General features: G+C 39.9%; 1 protein-coding gene across 2 annotated transcripts in view; it reads left to right on the top strand.

Moving 5' to 3' along the window:
• Positions 1 to 21,553, top strand: part of igsf21a (immunoglobin superfamily, member 21a) — a 163,036-nt gene that overhangs the window by 80,886 nt on the left and 60,597 nt on the right. For both annotated transcript variants that reach the window (XM_023414009.2, XM_023414010.2), the window contains 2 exons: positions 12,135 to 12,256; positions 20,454 to 20,572. In XM_023414009.2, coding sequence (XP_023269777.1) covers positions 12,135 to 12,256; positions 20,454 to 20,572 — 241 coding nt within the window. The remainder of the gene's footprint in view (positions 1 to 12,134; positions 12,257 to 20,453; positions 20,573 to 21,553) is intronic.

Here is a 21,553-nt window from a genome sequence, read left to right as displayed (position 1 = left end):
TGGGGGGTGGGGGGGGTGGGCTACATGTTGACATATAGCACAGATTCATTTATAGCACTTAATTGGCTTCTGCTGCGAGTGCATGATCTTCCTGCTAACAGACACATTATATTTCATTTCCTGCACTACTCTCCCGTTTGACCTTTTATTTAAGTTGAGGTAATGTTGCGATTGGATTTATTTTCTTCCAATCAGCGTGTTGTTGTCTTGCATAGCAGGATATGTTTACCATACCCTAATGGCACTTAGCACTTAGGTGCAGCTGTAACACATAAAACACATGGGATTTCATCTCAACATAACTGTTCTCCCACTAATGTGAGGTGAGCAAGTGCATTTTGATTAAATGTAAGAGATGAAAAGAAGGAAAAAATTTAAATTTTCCTTATTTGGATTTGGCTAAAAAAATAATTATCTGAGGGATTTTTTTCTGTGCTCAGACTGCCTTCAACTCACAGCCAGTGTTGCTAATTAGCACCTGATTTAAGAAGCATCAGGTCACCATTTGTGAAGTGGAAGGCTCTTATCTCCAAGTAAAGACACTTGGGGGGGAAAAGTGTTTTGGCGCTTTTCCCCTCTACTAGAGTGGACATAAGCTGGAAAGATTAAAGGTTGTGAAAGTATCACAGAGAGAACGGTTTTACTTTAATTAAAGATTTGTTGTTTGAAATATCATAAATCAACCTGAGTCACTGGAGGCGGTACAACAGATGTTTGCAAAGAGGTTTTGTACTCATAATGCGTCGATATTAGCAGTGTTCTGGTGCTTAATTAATGTTGTGTCATCATGGCCCTGAAGTATTATGTTTAAGTTAGGATATGAATTTAGTGTCTGGGAACAATAAAGGTATCATGCTACCATCAAATCCTGTCTGCACTGTAGACACGTCAAGACAAAAAACGATAAAGCCGTGGAACATGAGATTAGTTGTGTGGAGTAAATGAGAAAAATAAAAGCATCTGAAATTGAATTAGAATTTTTTGTTCCTCATTACTTAGCGTAGTTGAATGAGGAGACAAAATCACCCTGGAAACAAGCATTAGGAATAAATAATATGAGCCACTGTCTGCTTCCTTAGTTTAACTCAAGCATGTCTTATTAAAATTGGAAAAAGGGCCCATGCCACATTAAGGATTAGAAATTTGTATTTAAGCATGAAATGAGCCCTATGCTGTACTGTACAGACAGATAAATGTTTCGAACCAACTTAAATACATAGTCTGTGGATTTGCACGGAGCTTTTAAAGGATCAGTTCAAAAATATACATTAATCCCTCATAACCCGTTTTATCACATATATAAAATAACATTCAACAAAATTTCTAAAAATGCTTTTATGCACAGGGAGCAATGTTGACATTAACTGTGTGGAACCCACTGTGTTTGTAGATGAAATCAATCACTTGGTGAGATGTTGCTTGAACCTTTTAAATTTGTCCTGCACAGTAATCCCAATGTGAATTTCTGCTTTCAACCAATTTCTGTCAGAGGGCAGCTCCAGTGATAAATTTTCTCACAGCATGAAGACAGAAAATGCTTTATCATAATAAACTCGCTCATAAAATTTATGAAGAAAACAAAAACCTTTTGTCTATTTTAGCATTCTGCCAAATTCAGCATTCTGTTGTTTGCTCACGACCTGCTTTATGATTTATGCATTGAATAACACTCCCCATATATCCATCAAGCAGCAGATGCAGATGGTGGCTCCAATAAACTGGAGGATAAGGAATTAAAAAAAAAAAAAAAAAAGACAGGGAGGAAAAGAACTGTGAAGCTGCAAACATATGCAGACTTGTTATGTCCACTGTGGCCCTAATGTCTTTTAAGACCATCTGTTTTCAAACTTGTGTGCCCCTCTGAGCCAAAACCCATCTGTGATATATAGAATGAAATGGGAACAAATGTTGTTGGACATAGGTTTGGTGGACAAAACTTCATCATTATTTATATAATAAAGGATATATATAATTGAATATTTCAATCTATTTCCCTAGGCTTTCCTTTAACAAGATGGCAACCAGTCACACTTGTGCTGGCATGTTTTAACAGATCACTCACAGTAGCACAGCAGCATTCTTATAACCGGCTTGTTGTCCGATAACACATTGAGATGTGCACATATTGCCTGGGGGAGTTACACACACACACACACACACACAAGCGCACACACAATCCCCATGTATTAGCCACACACTACTGCTAGAGTTACTGATGACCACTGACTACTTCCACTCAGCAATTATGTGTTCATATCAGTGTAAGATGTTAAGACAGAGGACAGTGTTGCTCATTCCACTTCTCTAAACCCCCAAAGTTAACATCCATAACTCACATATGCGGCCACTTAATTACACACTGCCACGCAGCTTGCCTTTCACGCTCATAAGTTGTATAGACTGTGACACAATAGGCCTACATTGTCGATGTTGAGTGCAGTCATCCTTATTTGTAATTGTTTTGTGATTTACATATGAAGCAACGTGTGCATACAGTAACAGGGACAAAGTGGCTCTGGGTGAAGTAAGGCCTCGGTAGCCGGGAGGTCAGATAGGCAAAACAGTGATTCAGCCAGTGGAAACAGCAGCTCTGAGAGTGGAGGGAACGCTGGGAAGTGTAACGAATGGAACAGAATATATGTGGAGCAGAATACTTTTTATAGTCATAGAGGCACATGTAATGAAATTAGATGCCACAGACTTGGACTGAATTTTGAAGACCTCATTGGTATACTTTAGGAATGTATTGTGCCTGTTGAAATGTGGTCATGTCTCGGCAGCGACTAAATCCAAGACAAATCCCAGTGCATTTATTTGTCAAAAAGTAAATAAGGTGACACTGATTATCATCTGGTTTGGAACACAAATGGGCCGACACAGAGGCAACGCAATGCATGCAAAATCCAGGAAAACATACTACACGTCTTCCACTTATGATTATGACCAAAACATACAGTGTGTTTTAACAGCTGAAGAAAGTGATGTCTCAATTCCTTTAACAACACTAGATTAAAACCAAGTACAAGGCTGGACTGTGTATGCTCAATGTACAAAAGTGAAGACATAGTTGGAAGCAGTTTTAGAACCGCTTTAAACAACAGTTTTCAATGGAAAGTGGCTAAAGCTGCTCGAAATGTTGCTAAACAGTCGCTACAGGGATGAACAGGAATGAAACAGGGACTCAAACATGCCCCATGAAGACGACATATTAACCAACAGCCACTCCCGGGCCATTTCCAAGCTGCTGCTCTGCTGCTGCTAAAAATCCCGATTTTTCGGACAAACTCACCATACACATAAGTTAAGGACAATGGCTGTGCTTTGATTTTGGCTATATTTACCTGTAAAATGATCACAGAGAGAGAAAGGTAGTGGCTCTGTCACGTCTGTCAGCTGCTGTGCGGTCAGCATAGAAAAGGTGTTCCTGCAGAACCCTACCTCACGCTCTTGGAGCAATACTGGTGACTGTCTTCTATGGGAAGTAGCTAAGGTTTTTACAGAAAGTTACTCGAATTATCGCTAGGTGCTTTAAAAAAAAAAAAAAAAGAAATTTGCCTGAGGACTTTAAATCTAGCGACATAGGCGCTAATTTGTCCACACCGCCTGTTAACCCCCCCCCCCCGATAATGCAATAGAAAAATGTTGCCAGATGATTTGGAAAGAACTAGCAATGGGAAAACTATAACACACAGTGGCCGACCAATGGCATAACTTCAATCAGTCAGTCAGTCAGTCAGTCAGTCATATTGAGTCAGTTCCAAAACAGTTTAATGAATATATTGAGTATGTTTTGTGTTTTTCATAATTCATCATCAGATTTAGATTCTTTCAGTGGCTGGAGCTAATGCAAATCATGTTTTATAGTCAATTGTATTTTTTGTCATCTATGCAACTTCAGATTTCTCTCCATTTCTCCCTCTGTGTCCTACAGTACTTGCTCAGGTTCTGACAGCCGGCTAGCTGTCTGAATAAAGACACTGTCAAAGGCAGGTGTGAACGTGGACTCACTTAATGCACATTGATCAAACAGATTAAGAACAAGTGCCCACAATGATGTTCTTCCCTCTGTGCTGAATCTCATTACCTGCCTGTCCTTGATGGAACTCTTTGATATGTAGTTGAAGTCACTGTATTACATAATATGCCTCTAATTACTGATGTTACGCAATCCTCTATTGTATTTCTGCCTTTTAAAGCTTTCAATGATGGGATGTTTTATTCAGTTTCAGTTTTAATACCTGCTTTTCTGCAGTCATTCCTCTGATTCATATTTTTCTACTCAGTACACTCATGCTTTCGTTTGTGTTTGAGAATTTCCTGCTGTAATAAAGATAATAAATAAAGAGAAATAGTAAATAACTTTTACTCTGCACACAGCTATGGTCGTTATCATAGAGTCCTTTGAAGGGGGCATTTCCTGTGCATGAACAGTGTTTGTCAGCTGCGCCATCATTAGCACATTAGCAACCATATGGGGTGCCTGTGACTGACAGGGGCCTTATTAGAACATCAGGTAAAAATTATCATCCTATCACCATTAATAGAATATTTAATTTACAATGTACTAATAAAACTCTTCTTTCTTTTCATGATTTTGGCAAAAAGTAAACATCCAGAGAGCCTCTTTATTACTCCTCCAGCCCATACCCCTGACCTCGGTCCTGTCCCCGAAAACCGAAAAATGTGGCTGCCAAAGAAAAAAAGAAAGGAAAGAAAGACGAGAGTGTGTCACTCAATTTTTCACAAAGAAAAGTGAGTGTAGTCTTTGAGTGGTGGATATTAACCTGTTAGCTTAGTCCATACTAAAATAGCCTACTTATAATCTTCACATAAAACTCTGAGTGTTTACATTTCTCTTTTCTTTTAGCTGACATTTAATCAATGCAGGCAAACTTTAAGCCAGCTATTCATATTAAATCAGTTGTCCCTACCACTGACTGGTGCCAGGCCCAACAGATGCAGGCACAGCAGCTCTGTCTCTCCATCCCCATATGAACCAGCCCCACTCCCAAGTGAAGAAGGAGATGAGCGGCATTGCGCTGAATGGCATGTCAGTTGGCATAATAGATGGGGGGTCTGTGGGGATTTCTTTTTTCATAATTGTGGAAAAAATAAAATGATTGAATTATTATTATAGAAGGTATCAGTCTATCAGTATCATATAGTGAATTCCACTGTATGCACTCATGTCTGCACAGTGTTATATTTTCAGGGTTGGTGTGGCCTGTGCTGGTGGAGTGAATGTGATATCTTTTCATGGTGCCCAAAATTTCCCGGCAGCGCCCAAGCATTGTACTGCTAAAATGGTGAACATTCACAGAGACCTGCCCTGATCAACCTCAGTTTTCTATTGTTAGGTAATCAGCTTCACTGAGCTATTTAGTCAGAAGTGCTTTGCTTAAGGGCGGCTCAGTGGTAATTGTTGACGTAGATGACTGATCCTTTGCCCTGATTTTCCAAACCACTCATGCATCTAAATTTTATGTGTCATTCAGAAAGAAAGAGCCCTTTACATGCTTTTCTTAATTTAATATTTTCATTTTTACCACACAAAAGTATGGTATGGTAGGGCAATGCTGCCTTACTATATATATAATAACTTTATAGCTATATACTATAGTTCAGCAGTCTCCAACAAGTCTGACCTGCTTTGATCTCATCACCTCCTCACTGTCAGCCCACAGACAGCCTGTCTCCCTCAGAATGACAGCCATAATAACCATCTCTGGATGGCCTTGTCTCAGATAGCTTTAGATAACACGCTTGCATAACGCTTAACTGCCTGAATTTATACCCTGGCTGCGCCTGACCCTCACCCTGCTACCTCCAGGGTGCAGCTGAATGCAGCTGGTCTGTTCCTGTCGGTGGCACCGTTTTCATGAAGCCCAGCTCTAATCCTCGTATGTAATCTGGCAGCTCCAGCAGCAGCCAATCACAACCTGTTTGTACTCTGTAATATTGGAATGAAAATGCCTGACAGCAGAGTGGGAGCATGTGACACCAATAACAGGCCAGAGAAAAAAAGATTCTACTGTAATGATGCTGCCCTTCTTTAGCCTGTATGTGCATATAGACAATGGTACTGATTGAAAACTTGTAACGCACAAAAGCTCCTGATTTGTAAGCATTGCCACTGAATCTAAAGTTGTTATGTTAATATATCCATTTTAATACTTTACAGACAAATACTGAGTATAAAGTAGCTATATGTCAGGGACCAATAGCAGTCACAGATTTTCATTAGATTTTACAGAAACTAACTAAAGAGATGATCACAGCATTGCCATGTGGTATCACTCTAATAAAAGTCCCAAAATCACACCGAAAATATTTGTTGAATTCCTGTCACAAGCTTTGAACCAATTTTACTGTAAAGGTATCGCTAGGCATCGCTAATGATGAGCCAATCAGAGCACCAAAATGACTGTAGATGTTTGCATCATCAATTAGCTACAAGCCTTTATTAGCTGAGGTTCCTCACTGATAGCAGTGACAGACAGAGGGGAGGAGATGCTTCTGTCATTTGAAGCATGAAGTCCCTCTAACCAAGTCCTCTTTCACTCAGCAGTCGGTATGGGAGCACAGCACGCAGAGCTTGTAAATGCACAGGTTAAGAGACAGGGCCACCAATGCTGCACACAGGATCTGGTCCCTGAATAAAGATCAACATTACACAGCACATGGACGGACATAGCCATCACTTATGGACCTCCTCAGTCAGCAGGCCCAGGTACCATATCAACACCTCAGCATTCCCCCTAGTTACACTTGGCAGCTCTAAGTGCTGCAGACTAATAAAGTTAATACACGACGCGCTTTTATCCCGCCGCATCGTATTTTGTTTGGTTTATTGCATTGTTTTAGGCACAACACTTTTGCAACACTTTGGTCTGTATTGTCACTAGTATATCATGCTTTGTGCTCCATAAAAGCAATGACAGGGAATTCCATCTCTTACCTCACTGGGGCCTGGTGTGTTATTATTGTACCTTAGCACTCCCTTACCTCACACTCAGCACACCTCTCAGTGTGCAGTGCTGTTGTCTACCTGTTTGTCACAGTAGCTCAACGGCACAGAGATAGCTTGTTGTGCCTTTGAATTTAACAGGGGCTCTGTGCTGTAATACCGGTCTGTCATCTTCCTATTAATATTCCAAATATTTTTTTGTTTTGTGTGCTTTATGTTTTATTACCATCTATGTATATTAATCAAGATACTGAACACATGCTACTGTTTACAGGATAAGCCACTTGAGATGCACCGTTTGATTTTCAGTATGATCCTGATAAGACCTAACAATTAACTGTCGAAGAAAACAGAAGAAAGGATATTGCAAATCATAAAGAGAATTATTATAGTAAAATCTGTGTTATAACACTATTTTATGGGTACAGAAATAGACATTAGAAGTAAGTGTCTTGGATTTAAAGCACTTTCTGTTCAGTGAAATATACAGTAAGGTCTTGATTTCTATAAATTTTGTTCTTGTATACATCAATTACAGCAATTTTACAAGTAAGACAATGATTCTGCCCTGTTTCAAAAAGACACTTTGTTAAATAATAATATTAGGCGAATTAGCATGGATATGAAGGAAAGTGCCGAGCCGGTTCATGACAATGCTCTGATCATCTCTTTTGTTGCTGCTTGTCTAAGTCTTTCAATGAGCGACTGAATGGGAATTAATCTCATTAAGACATTATTTGAGAGCCATGCTGCTGTCCATCTCATGGAAGTGTCAGATTTATAGATCTGGATCACAAAGAAAAGTGAATAAACCGTGAATTTCTATCATCTACTTATAAGACACCATGTGAAGAGCGTAGTGTTATTGCTCAACCCTATCTTTGCATAACATTAAACTCCAGGAGGTCCTCCGTATCTTTGTACGTGGAGATTAATATATATTCAGAAAAGACATGCATTTGATAATTCATCTCTCGTCTTAACTAGCCTGGAAAATGTGACAAAAAGGATTGCTGTAGTGATTTTCTGACATCTGCCTGAAATTATGAAGCAGGATTCAGGTTGAATCTCTCACAGTTGGCCTGCAGTGTGTTAGCTGAATTTCCTCCAGTGGCTGCTGATGCAGCTGCAGCCTATAAATAGGCCCACCCCAGACAGGCAGCGGGAGGAGAGCTTTGGTTAACCCCTGAGACCCAGTCCTAATCTGACCCTGAACATCATTAGAGAACCAGCACATCTGACTGGCCAAGAACGATACAGGGCACCCTCTGTCTGGAGAGAGCTTAGCATTATCGCATCTCCGGAGAGGCGCAGCACCCTGTTTTGAGCACCCTCAAACTCAGCCCATTGTCAGCTACCTGTCGTGGACGCTTCTTTTGCCTGCTGGCTATTCCCTCAGCCAATATGCACTATCTGCCACAATGCAGACAAGGGAGGGGTATCTGACTCTCTACCACCCATGCCTGTCTTTTCATATCTCCAGATGGCCGAGGGTTGGATAGGTTTGCCTCCTTTGTGCTTCACATGCATTGCATGGCCTGGATTCAACAAAGCCGTTGTAGCAAAGCTTTGCCTCCCCAATGGTGCTTTTCTGCAATCAAAGAGTAGTCATCTCCCTCTTGCCCTCCCTCTTGTACAGCCATTTTGGCACAGTTTGGTTCTCTTTTTCCCCTCGCACTCTCTCCCTTCTCACTGCTCTATTCCTTCCATAGTCAGTCATTTATACAACAAACAGTTCCCCTTGTGGGGATAGGGAGAGTCTCTCAGATTTATTACACAAGGGTTTACAGGTCAGTCTTAATTAAGAGGTGAAATCATTAAGGAGGGATAGATAAAGAGAGGGTGCCACAGAGATGACCCGTCTTAGCCAGAAATCTTCTCTCTGGTCCTCGTGGCTTCCAGACAACCAGAAATCTGACACCTGCATTATCCACCAGGTTTTTCAGAGGGAGGATGGAAGCAATTGTAATGCTTGTTGGATTAGATGAACTGTGAAAGAGGAGATGGCTAGAAAATGTCTCCAACTCACCTCAGTACTTCAGGGCCAACAGAGAATTCTCACATCGGCTTATGAAGCCTTGTAACTCTAAAGTCAACTGCCATGTGTTTGGATAGAAAGGAGGTGAGCTTTCCTGCAGGGATTTATAAGCCTGTACTTGCTCATAAGCACACTCATGTCTCTTGTTTCTCCCTCATGCCATAATAGCAATGTGAATTTTCTTTCATTATCACTTGGTTAGATGGAAAATAATGACTTTGAAATACTGATAAAAAAATATATACTATATATAAAAGTATAAATATAAAATCCCTTTTGAAGAGATAATCCACATGCACTTCCATCTTTGTTCAATTTGTCTTCATTGCTGTGGTGTTTTTCCACTGCATTTCCAGGAGACCACATGGCAATTAGACACTGATGTCTTTCTCCCCTGGATTGTGGTAATGGTGTTTTTTGTTGCTCTTGATGGGATGCATTGGAGAAGGTTTCACTTACTATTGATTAAAGGATATATCCTGGAAAATGTCATAGTGCTATGCAGTTCGGTTAGTTTTGGTTGATTTTGCTTTTTAAAGAAGCTGAGCATCCAGGGTGTCTGCTTTAATGGTATAAAAGCTGTCATAATGGAAAGGTCATTGGATTTAGTTATGTGAAGCTCACAGACGTACAGCAGGTCGGTCCAGTGGAAGATTTGTGTCATCTAACCAACATGGCCATCATGCATCATGTTAGTGCCAACTCAGTGATGGACTGTAGCTGAAGAACCGGTTCTTTTTTTCTTTCTTTCTTTCTTTCTTTCTTTCTTTCTTTCTTTCTTTCTTTTAAATGTATAAGCATCTTGTTGAGATATGCTAATAAGATGAATCACTGTCAGCTGCTAACAAGCTAAAATATCAATTTGCCAACCCAGAATTGATTAAATGTTTCAGCGCCATATGTAAAGTCACACAGTCAGTTGTTCACAGCCACTTTTGCCTGAGGGTTGAACACTTCACTGGCTGCTTTAGGTCACTTGAAGGGCTGCTGTTGATTTTGTCTAATGTGTACTTGTCAACACATGTACACGCACATGTACAGTACGTGCAACTTCCCATGTCCCAGCTTTTGCAATGATTTTTCTGTGTTTTCCTGAGTATCCTAGTGGGATGTGGCTCTTTGTGTTGTGTTTAATGATTAATACAGCTCCCGAAAACGCTGATATGCTAATGCAAAAATCTGAAAGTTAAAATTTTAACAGCTGCATACATCTTCATGATGCATAAACCTAAAACCAAGATGAGTTGAAGTGGCTGTTGTAGTGAAATATTGCGGTTTGCTCAAAACAAGCAAGCAGGGAAATGATAAGCATTCATAAAAAATTATATATATTTTCTTGTTGTCTGACTCTAGTTGTTTACAATTAATGGTAGCTAATTATTCTGAGACTGACAGGGACATAAGCAGATAAGTTTTTGAAGTTTGCAAACAGAAATGAAGAAATATATTGTCTCACAAGTGTTTGCCCGAGCACTATTCATGTGTAAAATTGACAAAGATAGAGACAAGTAACTGGAAATGAACCATTCCGATGTCATTGACAGTTTCGTTGCATCATTTGTCTTCATAAATTCTTGCCTCATACTTTACTAATCTGTAACATATATCACTTTATGTCTCAGTGAGGTCTCATTATGAATCCAGTAAAAATGTGCTGCAACTCAGCTTCCAATGTGGTATCATACATCAAAGAAAGTTAAGGGTGGTATTCTTTTTAAGAAGTGTTTTCACACACGGCGTTGTACAGCCATGTCGGGCAGAAATGCCTCTTGACTCCCTATGGTGAGGTTTTTAAAAGGTCCATTACTATAACTGCAATAGCGGCACAAGTCTGGGTGGTTGGAAAGCACAATTTTCAAACACAGCTTTGCTTTTAGAGGCTGACCTTTTTCTGTTGCCTCTCCCTGTTCCGTAGCTCAAAACGAAGCCACATCGTTGCTCCATGTCTACACCCCTGAACTGATATTAAAAGTGAGCAGATGGTCACAATACTCCCAAGCCCTTGACAAGGGTGCCAAAACTTTTCTTAGCCAAATGTTTAAAAAAAAAAAAAAGAAAAAATCATAAAATCATATGCTCAAGTCGAGGAATGCTGGGAAAAAAAAGACAAATCATGCAAGCAAGCATCTTGACCTTAAATATTTTAGATCTGTAAAACCTCTCTGTCTTATCACTTGAAGGTGACACATTCACATTCCTGCTTTTCGTTGTTTGAGCATTGCCAACTCCCTGTGCTGTACCACTTAGCAAACTAAGCCTGGAGCAGTGTGTTTTCTCTTGAAGCAAGAGGTTATATGAGTTACCCCACATTCACAGGCAACAATATCATATACTCGCATAAACACAATTGAGCTTTGTCTCTTCATGAGGCAGTGTATACATTATACGTCCTTTATGCAGACTAATCATGAAATGCTTTGACGTTGTTTACCTTACTGAGGGGATTGGATTGGATCAGAAAGATAGAATCTTTACTGGCAAACGGAAGAAGGATCCCTGGCCCACCAGCAATTTCCTTCTTCAAAGCAGCATTAGTGGCTCCATTAAAATCCTGTCACCCTTTTTTCCTTTATGGCTGTCTGTGGCTTCTGAGGAGATGAGAAATCACAGTCACTCAAATGCTAAGTGACTTTAACACTCCTGTGAATATTAGGAAGGAAAGAACCACTCCATCATCTACCATGCCCAGAATAAAAAAAATAAAAAAAATAGATGAGACCAGTGTTTTGAATATCCTATCCCCCTACCTCTGCAGTATCTCGTCACAAGCCATTACCTCTGCAGAAAGCAGACTGCTTGACACATACAGAACACCTTCCTGTGTCAGTCTTCATTAAGACTTAACCATGTGCACGAACGCATACCGGCAGCTGTCTGAGAGACTGTCTCGCTGATGTTATCATGTCAGCAGGTTTTCAATCCCTTGCTTTTAGGCATTAAAAGGAATGAGCTTATCATGGCTGCAAATGAATCAATGAGGTAATTGCAGGCAGGAGTACTATCTCCACTCAGGGCTGTGAGACAACAGTTTATGCATAGGGAGAAGCTCTAGGGGCAGAAAGATAGGCCCTGTCCCATCCATCATTAGAAGAATCATCTTATTAAGGCTCTTCTCTTTTTGCTTCACAGGTCACAGATGGAGGTACCATCAAGCAGAAAATCTTCACCTATGATGCTATGTTTAATACCAATTACTCTCACATGGAGGATTACCGCAGACGTGAAGACCTTGTGTACCAATCAACTGTCCGGTGAGCCTCAAAATCAATTAACTTTCATTTCAGACGAGACTACTTCCTTGTTTAACTTCTTCTTGTATGTATTACCGGCTCTGGTTTTGCTCCATTCGTTTTGCAGCGCAGGGGAATCGCAAAACTGTGAACTCACTGCATAATCAAACTACTTCTTGATGTTTTGATAGTAAATGCACCGAGATGAACTCCTATTCTCCATTCCCAGCCATCTGTTGTTGGTCAGACCGGGCCAGACTGGAGCGACCGGGCGAAGGGGTCAGTGCGTTATTACATGAGGACAGGAGGCAGTGGCGGACTAATCAGCAACTCTGCTCAGGATAAAGAGTTCAGTGTTAAAGATTTAGCTAACATCTGGCCAGGCTGGTCCTTATTCCAGCTGCAGTGGTGCATATATTCCAGGTAGCACCGCCCAGATCAGGCACATTATCATAGAGGTGAACACGCAGAGGCTTGCCTCACCCATGTCTCAAGCCTCTGTGATTCAATGCGTACACAACCCCACTGTGTATGCATTAGCAGGTTTTACTGTGAGAAAGAACAAGGACTTGTAGTGGGGGGGGGGTCATCTGGCTCCTGTTGGCTTGATTACGCGTTTAAAGCATCCTGGGGGCTGTCTCTTTTTTACCCCAGGCCCCAACAATATGGCTGGCAGCTGTCTGCCCCTTCTCCTCATTTCTTGCGCCCTCTGCTCTGGTGCTCCTCCTACTGCAGATATCCCTCTCTAAATGTTCAGCAGCACACAGGAAGTGCATGGCCATACATCACATCTTCGACTTCATTTAAAACTGGAATGCTTCGCACTTTGCGTCCTTTTGTAATGTACATGCGTTTATCATTCCCTTTCATCTCATCTTTGTCCTGCTGCTTTTCTTTGATTCAGTTCATGTACATTCCTACCACTTTGTATTTTTTCCCCTCGTCTTCCCCTCTCTTTTTCTCATGTGTGATGTGGCTGCCCAGCTGAGGATGATTTATCTGGACAATCCTACTACCCCTTTGGGAGAGGAGGCATCATCACAATGGAATGGTCTACACACTTACATGCTCACAGACATGGAAACATGAATGCACACACAAACAGAAAACATACATCGCCCCGCACCCGCCACCGTGTGCCTGCCACACACACACACACACACACACACTCATATATGGTGGAGTAGAAGTGAGAGGAAGCCTTATACAACACACCAAAGGGAGGAAAAAGGGAGGGGCGGGGTTCAAATGAGCCAGCATGCCACCTGCACTGACCTGTATCTGGATCTGTATCAGAACGCTTAGCCTGTGTTAGTTAACCAGAGAGAAACGTGGAGTCCTGCCACCGTCACACCTTTCTCTTCCAGTCAAGAGAAAAAAAAAAAAAGAAATCCCTCTGACTGGTTACAGTCCTACTTTCATGGTGTAACAGAGAAGCTCAACACTACTAAGAAATGCAAAAAGCTGAATTTTTACTCGCTATAATCTCCCATTTCCACCTGAGAATGCTAAATCTTCTGCACAAAGCCGTAGCAGTCTCACAAATCCACTTGTACGACCAAAATGAATGCCTCAAGATTTTGTATCTTTTATAAACTCAGAGCATTTTTTAGAAAACTATATTTTTAGCTTTTCCCCTTTTTTCCTTTTGTGGAATCCTTTTTTCTCACCGCAATATGTGATTTTTGTGCTATAATAGAGTAACAATAATAGAGGTGATTTTGCTCTGTACATTTCGTCTTTCAATTATCAGACAGTTTCAGATGTGACATTGATATTGACTTCGTCTAAAACTGCCTAGTCCTGTCTGGCTTTGACAGCTATTAGTCATAATCTTTCAAAGAATGGAAGCAGCTGTTACTTTCTCTATATTCAAGTGCCAGTGCATAGATTAGCCTTCTTGTAAGACAAATGACAGATCGTGCATGTCGCTGATGACACTTGAAGTTTTAAGAACTGCCAGTATTCAAGATCAAATTGTGAGAGCTGGAGTCTGCTTTTCTTTCCTTCAAAAGATCCTTAAACTCACAAAAGATGAAAGTAGCACACCAAGGTCAAACATAGGTTTAGTTTTACACGTTCTAACATGGTTTTAAACTTTTTGTTATGTCTTTATGTTAAGTTTCTCTCCCTTACTCTCTCATATGCATACAGAGAATCAGGCTTTGCCTCAAATTTAAAATCACCTAAGGTTACATTTACTGACAAGCAACGTCTTGTCATGCGAGTCATATAGCCACTCAAAGAATCAACGTGAAACTAGTGGGATGCTGTTATAATGCAGCAAAACTTCTGATTGGAGAAGGTTGTGGTGGATGCCAGAGCATAAAATATTTCTGATGCTGACACAGGAGACTGAAGTTCATATTACATCTCCTGTCAACATTTTTCTTTTTAACCGTGTCCATAAACAAGAGGTGAAAGATGACAGAAAACCTTTTGAATAATATTTGTCAGTAAGGCAGTGATGAACAACCTAAGCATTCACTGATTAGATTTCGGTGGTCAAAGGTCAAGGTGACTGTTAACTCACAAAACATGTTTTTGGCCATAACTGGACTGGTTGGCGGAGACATAACACTGTGAGTTAGTAATTCTAAGTAGATCTTTTTAAATATTTTGTTGTTGAAATGACATATCTTAATGTGGAGAGGCGCTGTCAACGGCCTCTGTGACCCAGAATTATTGAACAGCCTTGCAATGCAGAGATATTCCCTTCTAAAGTTTCTGAGCGAGCCTCGTCCATCTAACCAGTCAGAAAAGTCCAAGGTCATGGGTGGGAGCTCACAGCTGTCAATCAATATGTGAACATATTTTTGATCTACTACTCCTCTGAGGCATCAGACTAGTTTTATTGGCTAGAACATGCTGCTATGGCTGTCTCACATGCTAGCAAGCTCCTGATTCCTGCATTAGCTGAGACAATGCAGTGACGGTCGGGTGGTACGGCACCAACAAGGCCACTGTTCGTTTCCTATTTGCAAGCGACAATCAACATTGTTTTTTAAGTGTGACCACAATTGTTCCCTAATCATAACCAAATTTATTACTGTTGCCATGACAACAAAGCTCCCTTAAACCTAGGTATTTAAACCCAAACTTCATACTCACACACTGCGAGTTCAGCATCAAACTTCATTCCTTTACTCACCAAGAGCTGTCTTCAGCTTTGGAAAGAAACACCAATGTTAACTCTTGTCCCTATCAAGTTTTTTTCCTCTACTGAAGTTAGCATGCTAACCAGCTAGCCGGGCCCATCTCATCACTTTCCCATAGCAACTCACTGTAGCCTCCAATCTGCCCGGTCCCGGCAAGAAACAACTTGACAGTGAGAAAAACTTAAAAATAGCCCTTTAACAAAGAACTTCTTGTCCCAATACATTTTTCCTAAACCTAACCATCTCCTTTTTGTGCCTAAACCTAAGCAAACCTTAGCCATGGAGTTATCAACTTGTCATGATATAAATCTGATTTATTTTTCAAAAAGTGCTTTGCAATGGTTTTGGAAGGCACTGACAAATGATGCAAACCTGCCAATAGTGGTGTTGGATCAGAAATCACTATGTGTCATTCTAGAGGGCATAGACAAACAACATATATAGAAAACAAATAGAGAGTCTGTATTGCTGACTGAGTCTGACTGGTAGAAGGTGATCAAAAAATAATCTATTCAGTCTTAATATTTCATAGGAGAAATGCTTGTAGACCAGCCTTTTATTTTACCCTTCACACTAAGGGTGAGCCTTGTTTGTTGTGCTGGTTACGTCAGGAGCTAACCCAATTCAGTAAGGAGTTTCAGCAACTGATAAATATTTCCTGTGGGAGGTCGTGTTAAGAATGTCCTTTTCAATGTTATTTTGATTACAGTTGCATTTGTGAATTCTTCCCTCTCTTGCACCAAAGGTGAATGAAAAACAATGAAAAAGAGATCATTTTCGTCTGTGCGTGGAAGTGTTGTCATGGTAATGTGATTGTATTTAGCAAAAGATGACAAAATATGGTTGTAAGTTGTTTCCAGTGAAAATAATTTTTTTTAAGGATTGGAGGACTGTGGCACTAAGTTTATTTTTGTGGTGCAAAGGAAAAGTGTTTTAGGATGTATTTTAGTAAATATTCTTACAGAGTGATAAGTAACTTCTTTTCTTCTTAAATTGGTAATGAATAACAAGCAATACATAACCTATTTAATGCAAATTGAATCAGGCTTTAGAGATACTTTAATCAACAAAACGTCTTTCTTGTGTGTTTTCTTTGTTCTTCTGTGCATTTGTGTGGATTTGAATCCATGAATGCAGTACTTAGGATACAGACAACAGAACCACAGCTTTGTGGATAAAAACAGAAAGATGAGCTACACATCAGCACTTACTATAATGTAACCAGCCAGCACAAAACCAATCACACCTCACTTGGCACTCAGGGAATCACGGTATTATCCTCATCATTTTCTTTCATGCTTATTCCTTAAGGAAACATGGGTGATTACGCACCTCTCTTTGCATCATGCCCTCTAGGCAATTTGTTTCGGCCTCCCATTGAGTATATACTGGCTTACAGTGGCCAATCCTGACCCATTCACCCATAATGCTTCGGGCCAGAAAAAGTATCTGACAATGTGCTAGTTAATTTGATGCAGAGATTGACTGGGTGAGCTATCAGACACTGCTCTGTCAAGACTGCTCTTTTTCACTCTCCATCTCGCCGGTTGAATTTGCTTGCATTTGTAGGCAGGAGGAGTTCTGGAGGAAGGCCTACATAACAGGAAAGAGCTTTCAGATGCAACTCCTGGGGGACAATCGATCTCTCTTTGCGGTGTGCTGTTTTTGCTGCTCCTCCAAGGGGGCCCATTGCTATTGATCTCCAATGTGTATGTGCTGTTTTTTTTTTTTTTTTTTTGGTGTACAGGGGCGATTTTGTAGTGTGTTTAATGTGCTTTGCTGAAAACTGTCTGTTTATTCACTTACCTATTCAGTTGGTTGCTTATTTACCATGTTTAAGTTGTGCTGATATTAATTTAGTCTGCAAGGCTGGGGGAAAAAAAATTGAGTTATTTGTTTATGTTATTTTATTTGCTTATTTTTGTCATCTACTTTGGCTTGTGTCACTGCCAGTCAGCTTTGTATAACTCACTGATTAATGAGGTCCATAATTAAAAAAAAAAACAGAGTAAAGGACAAAAGAATTCATATATGGCAGAAAAGCAAACAATTAAACTTGAAATAAAAGATAAAAGAGGAAGGCATGAGGCGAAGCCTAATTAACAGGAAGAGGTTTTTGGGGGAGATACAGAGGGTTTTGTCTGGTAAAATGTGAACTGTGAACAGAGGGACTCTTCACAATCATGCACTCACACTCCAGCGATAAATCCAGTTTTGCTATACTTTAGTTACAACAGGCAGGACTCAAAACACTCATAAATGTTTGTTAAGCAGTTTAAGTGCTCTCAAAACTGCTATTTATTAATGTGAAGTTACATTACAGAGCTGCTTACAGCTAGATAGCACAGTTGATGTGAGTTCAGATTTATACGAGTATTCAGAGCCAAAAGTTGAGAAAAAAAAATCTTATCCACTTATAAAATGTAGCTGTTTTTCTCTGTTATTCTATTAAAATGGTGATGTTATTGTAATTAAGATTTCAAACATTAGCTGACTCAATACTAGCAAATGAGAGACAGCAGTGAAAAAAAAAGAAAAGAAGAGTTTGAGTACTCTCTGAGTCACATGTTCCCTTTGTGTGATCAGATTCTCAATGGACCAGCACCTCGACATCAAAGATTAGAGGCGGTGCTGAAAATTTAATTCCACCAGTCTTAATATTTAACAGAAGCCTCAATGTTAAGAGTACAACCTTTCCTCTTTTCCTCCTCCTAATTCTGATGGACGTGTCATGCTGTCAAACTGGTGGAGGTTTCAGAAGCAGACAGCCACTCAGAAATGCTGTGGTTGGGGGTTTCTTTGTGGCCTCCTCACCCTTCTTCTTCTGGCAGTACTTCCATGCCTTGAATTATCTTATCTCCGGCTTCTTTTCTCTTGCACTCGTCTTAGTGCGAATCCACGAATGCAGCAGTCAGGATTGTGGGTAACAGGACTACGGCTTTGTTTGTAAAAACAAAGCAATGGGCTACATCAGCGTTTACTATAATGTAGCCAGCCAAGACAAAGCCAATTTACCTCCCCGCCGCCACTACCACAGAGAGATTCACTGTGCTGTTCTCATCATTTTACTCTGGTGGGGAAAAAAAAGAGAAGACTTTACTTGTTTTATGCTTATCCCTCGAGGAAGCGCTTGTGGAGACAAGCTCACTTTATATCTCGAGGTGTTCACTCTTTTTCATATATACTTAGCTTTGTCAAACATTTGTTTATAATTGGTTCATTCAGCAAAAGTTCACTTTCTTTCTTCAAGTTGATGCACCACAGGCTCGGTCAAATGTGGTCATTTAAGTTCAGAATCCCAACTGTCCTGGTGAGTCATGGCAGCAACTCAGTCATTATTTTATTTTAAATAATTGCAGACAGCTAAGAAAATCTGCTTTACACACATGTGTATTGTGTTACCTTCCCAGCCCAAGCAATGTTCAAAGATACGACAAACCAAACCAAAAGTACATCAGAACTTTTGTGGATTTCGACTTCTCATAGGCAGTGCTAGGAATAGGAATAAGCTAAATTTACTCCCAGTGTTCTACTCTCAGCTTTTTAGTGGAGGTTAAAGTGCCTTGCTTAGGGGTAGCTCAAAGATAGTTGTTGAGGAAAGAATATACAGTATATATATATATATCTACAGTTGCTGCACAGATTTGAGTGCTCTCCAAAAGAGTGATCTCCTCAACCCACACACACATACACACACACACACACACACACACACACACACACACACACACACACACACACACACACAGACAGCTGAACTCATTAAAGCCTGGGTGCTGTGAGCGCCCTGCTGCTGTTCCAACAGAGGTCCCCGTCTGAAACACCCGAGCGGCAAGGACAATTGTTCCTGTTTTGTGGGAATAAATCACAGGGGCTAAATGTGACTAGTAGTGTCTCACTTTGATTATCACTGTTGACATATTAGCCAAGTGCAGAATACAGATTGCGCTCCCTTGCTCTTTCAAAAATGGCCATCTGCTATCACAGACTGAATAATTGTTGGCTGTTGTTTCTTTTCCGAACTGTAAGCAAAAGTTTAAAGAAGAGGGGGAAAAAAAAGTGTATTTAGGTATCTTTTCTAAAATTACATCCCCCATGTATTCAGAAGCACCAGTGTATACTCAAGCTGAGTTAAATTAAAAACACCTAAGTAAGTAATGAAACCAGACATTGTTTGAGTTCTGTGAAAAGAGTAAAACATATTGTACCTAAATCTGTAGACATCTTAAAAATGTATAAAACATACAGACCGTAGGTTATCTAAAGATAAACAACTGTTTAATGTAACATGTAATTATTTAGAATTGGTAATTAAAGTCGCTGCTTTGTTAAAAATTAAATTACCAGTGTCCTCATTGATCTCTGTTACAGATGACTCTTTGGTCGTCTTAATGGACCTTGGGAAGTTTGACATGTACAAAACTGCAACTCGTTATATAATAATTATCCTCTTTAACAATGATACACAAATTAAGATATAATTGCTAAATCATTGATAATAATGACTTTTTCATACATTTCACAAGACTTCATAATTAATACATCATGAATTCATTGTTTTCAAGGAGCTTATGAAAATTCAACAATTCACCAGAGTAGTGCAGCATCAAGTCAAAGCACTTAGCTACACTTTTAGCAATTATACACAGGCAGCCTAAGTAAAGGTTTTGATGTATATTCTGAAATGTACTATATTACTACATGAAGTACAGTTTTTAAAATGAAGTTAGCAAAACTGTGATTATAAATTGTAACTGCATCCTCAAAAATACAACAGTCATGACACGTCATATTAACAATTTATTTTGGTCTAATGCGAGCGAGCAGATAAGAGTGAACACCAATTCATAAAGTGCACTGACAACACAATAATGTTGCTACAGGTGAACAGCTGTGACGATAAAGCCTTGACTATTGAAATATCTCATGTTCACTTTAATTAATTTATTTGCTTGCCTATTCACTTCCTAATCGACTGTTTTCTTTGTGAATAACTCCATCAACATGTCTGAAATGTGAAGATTATATGGACTCATAGAGTAACCTCTTTTATTTTACAGGCTCCCAGAGGTACGGATCTCAGACAATGGGCCTTACGAATGCCACGTGGGCATCTACGACCGGGCGACGAGAGAGAAGGTTGTCCTGGCTTCAGGGAATGTTTTTCTTACTGTTATGTGTGAGTACCATCACTGCATTTCATCTATATTTTCAATCCAAGGAAACATTTTTCAGCGATGCCTTCCTCACAGTATTCAATGCATTTGTGGTTAAAACCGGATGCTGGGGTTACATGGAGAGGGACTGTTCAAAATCAGCAGGTTGGACAGTATGACAAAGATTGAAAAACAGGATGTGGTGCAGGCCTGCAGGCAGGAGGCAAAGCCCTCATGATCACAACAAAAAGTGTGAGGTTTCAAGTTTTATGTGAGGGGCCTGAGGGGAGATGTTTTAAACCTGGTACTGTTTGTTGAATATGCTGTTTTTACAGCATGTAAGAAGGAAAAAATATGAAATAATGTGATGTATGCAACTGTAATATTATTGTGTTGAAGCTACAGTGTTTAGCAACTTTAGTATTTAGCTGATCATCATATCTGTAGTGAGCAGGTGGAGATTTAGAGCCTTGTTTAATGAATGTGGTTACGTCAGATCTCCGCCACAATCATTTTGATTATGAGAGGGTCTATTTTATCTCGGTGCTAAACCTGCGATATTAGCTTGTGTGCAAAAAAAATAAATAAAAATAACTGCACACTTTAATCATCTATGCTCGGTTCTGTCATCTCTCCCAATTGCGGTATTGAAGTAGGAAAGACTGTAACACACAGTGTTGTGTTGGGATAAAAACTGATATTTAGTTAATACCAATGATCAGTTGTCTCAGATTCACACCAACCTGGAAGATATTTGAGAACACCTGTCAGCTTGTTCCACCGCATGTCGAGGTTTTGGGCAAAAACGTTTGAAAAATGACGTGTGGCTCGGATAGATGTTGACTCACAGAGGAAAACAATGGCACTTCAGGCAACAAGTGGATTCGTCACCCTCACCCAATGAAAACCAAAGATATTTTTACACACAGGTGATTTTTTTTTTAGGTTGATACAGTACTTGTTATTATGATTAGTATTTATATTATATATATATATATATATAT

This window comes from Seriola lalandi, unplaced genomic scaffold, assembly GCF_002814215.2.
Source record: "Seriola lalandi dorsalis isolate HSWRI2012SDOR001 ecotype SW California unplaced genomic scaffold, Sedor1 jcf7180002054520, whole genome shotgun sequence".
Lineage (NCBI taxonomy): Eukaryota > Metazoa > Chordata > Actinopteri > Carangiformes > Carangidae > Seriola > Seriola lalandi.
This window is presented reverse-complemented; position numbering and strand designations above follow the sequence as displayed.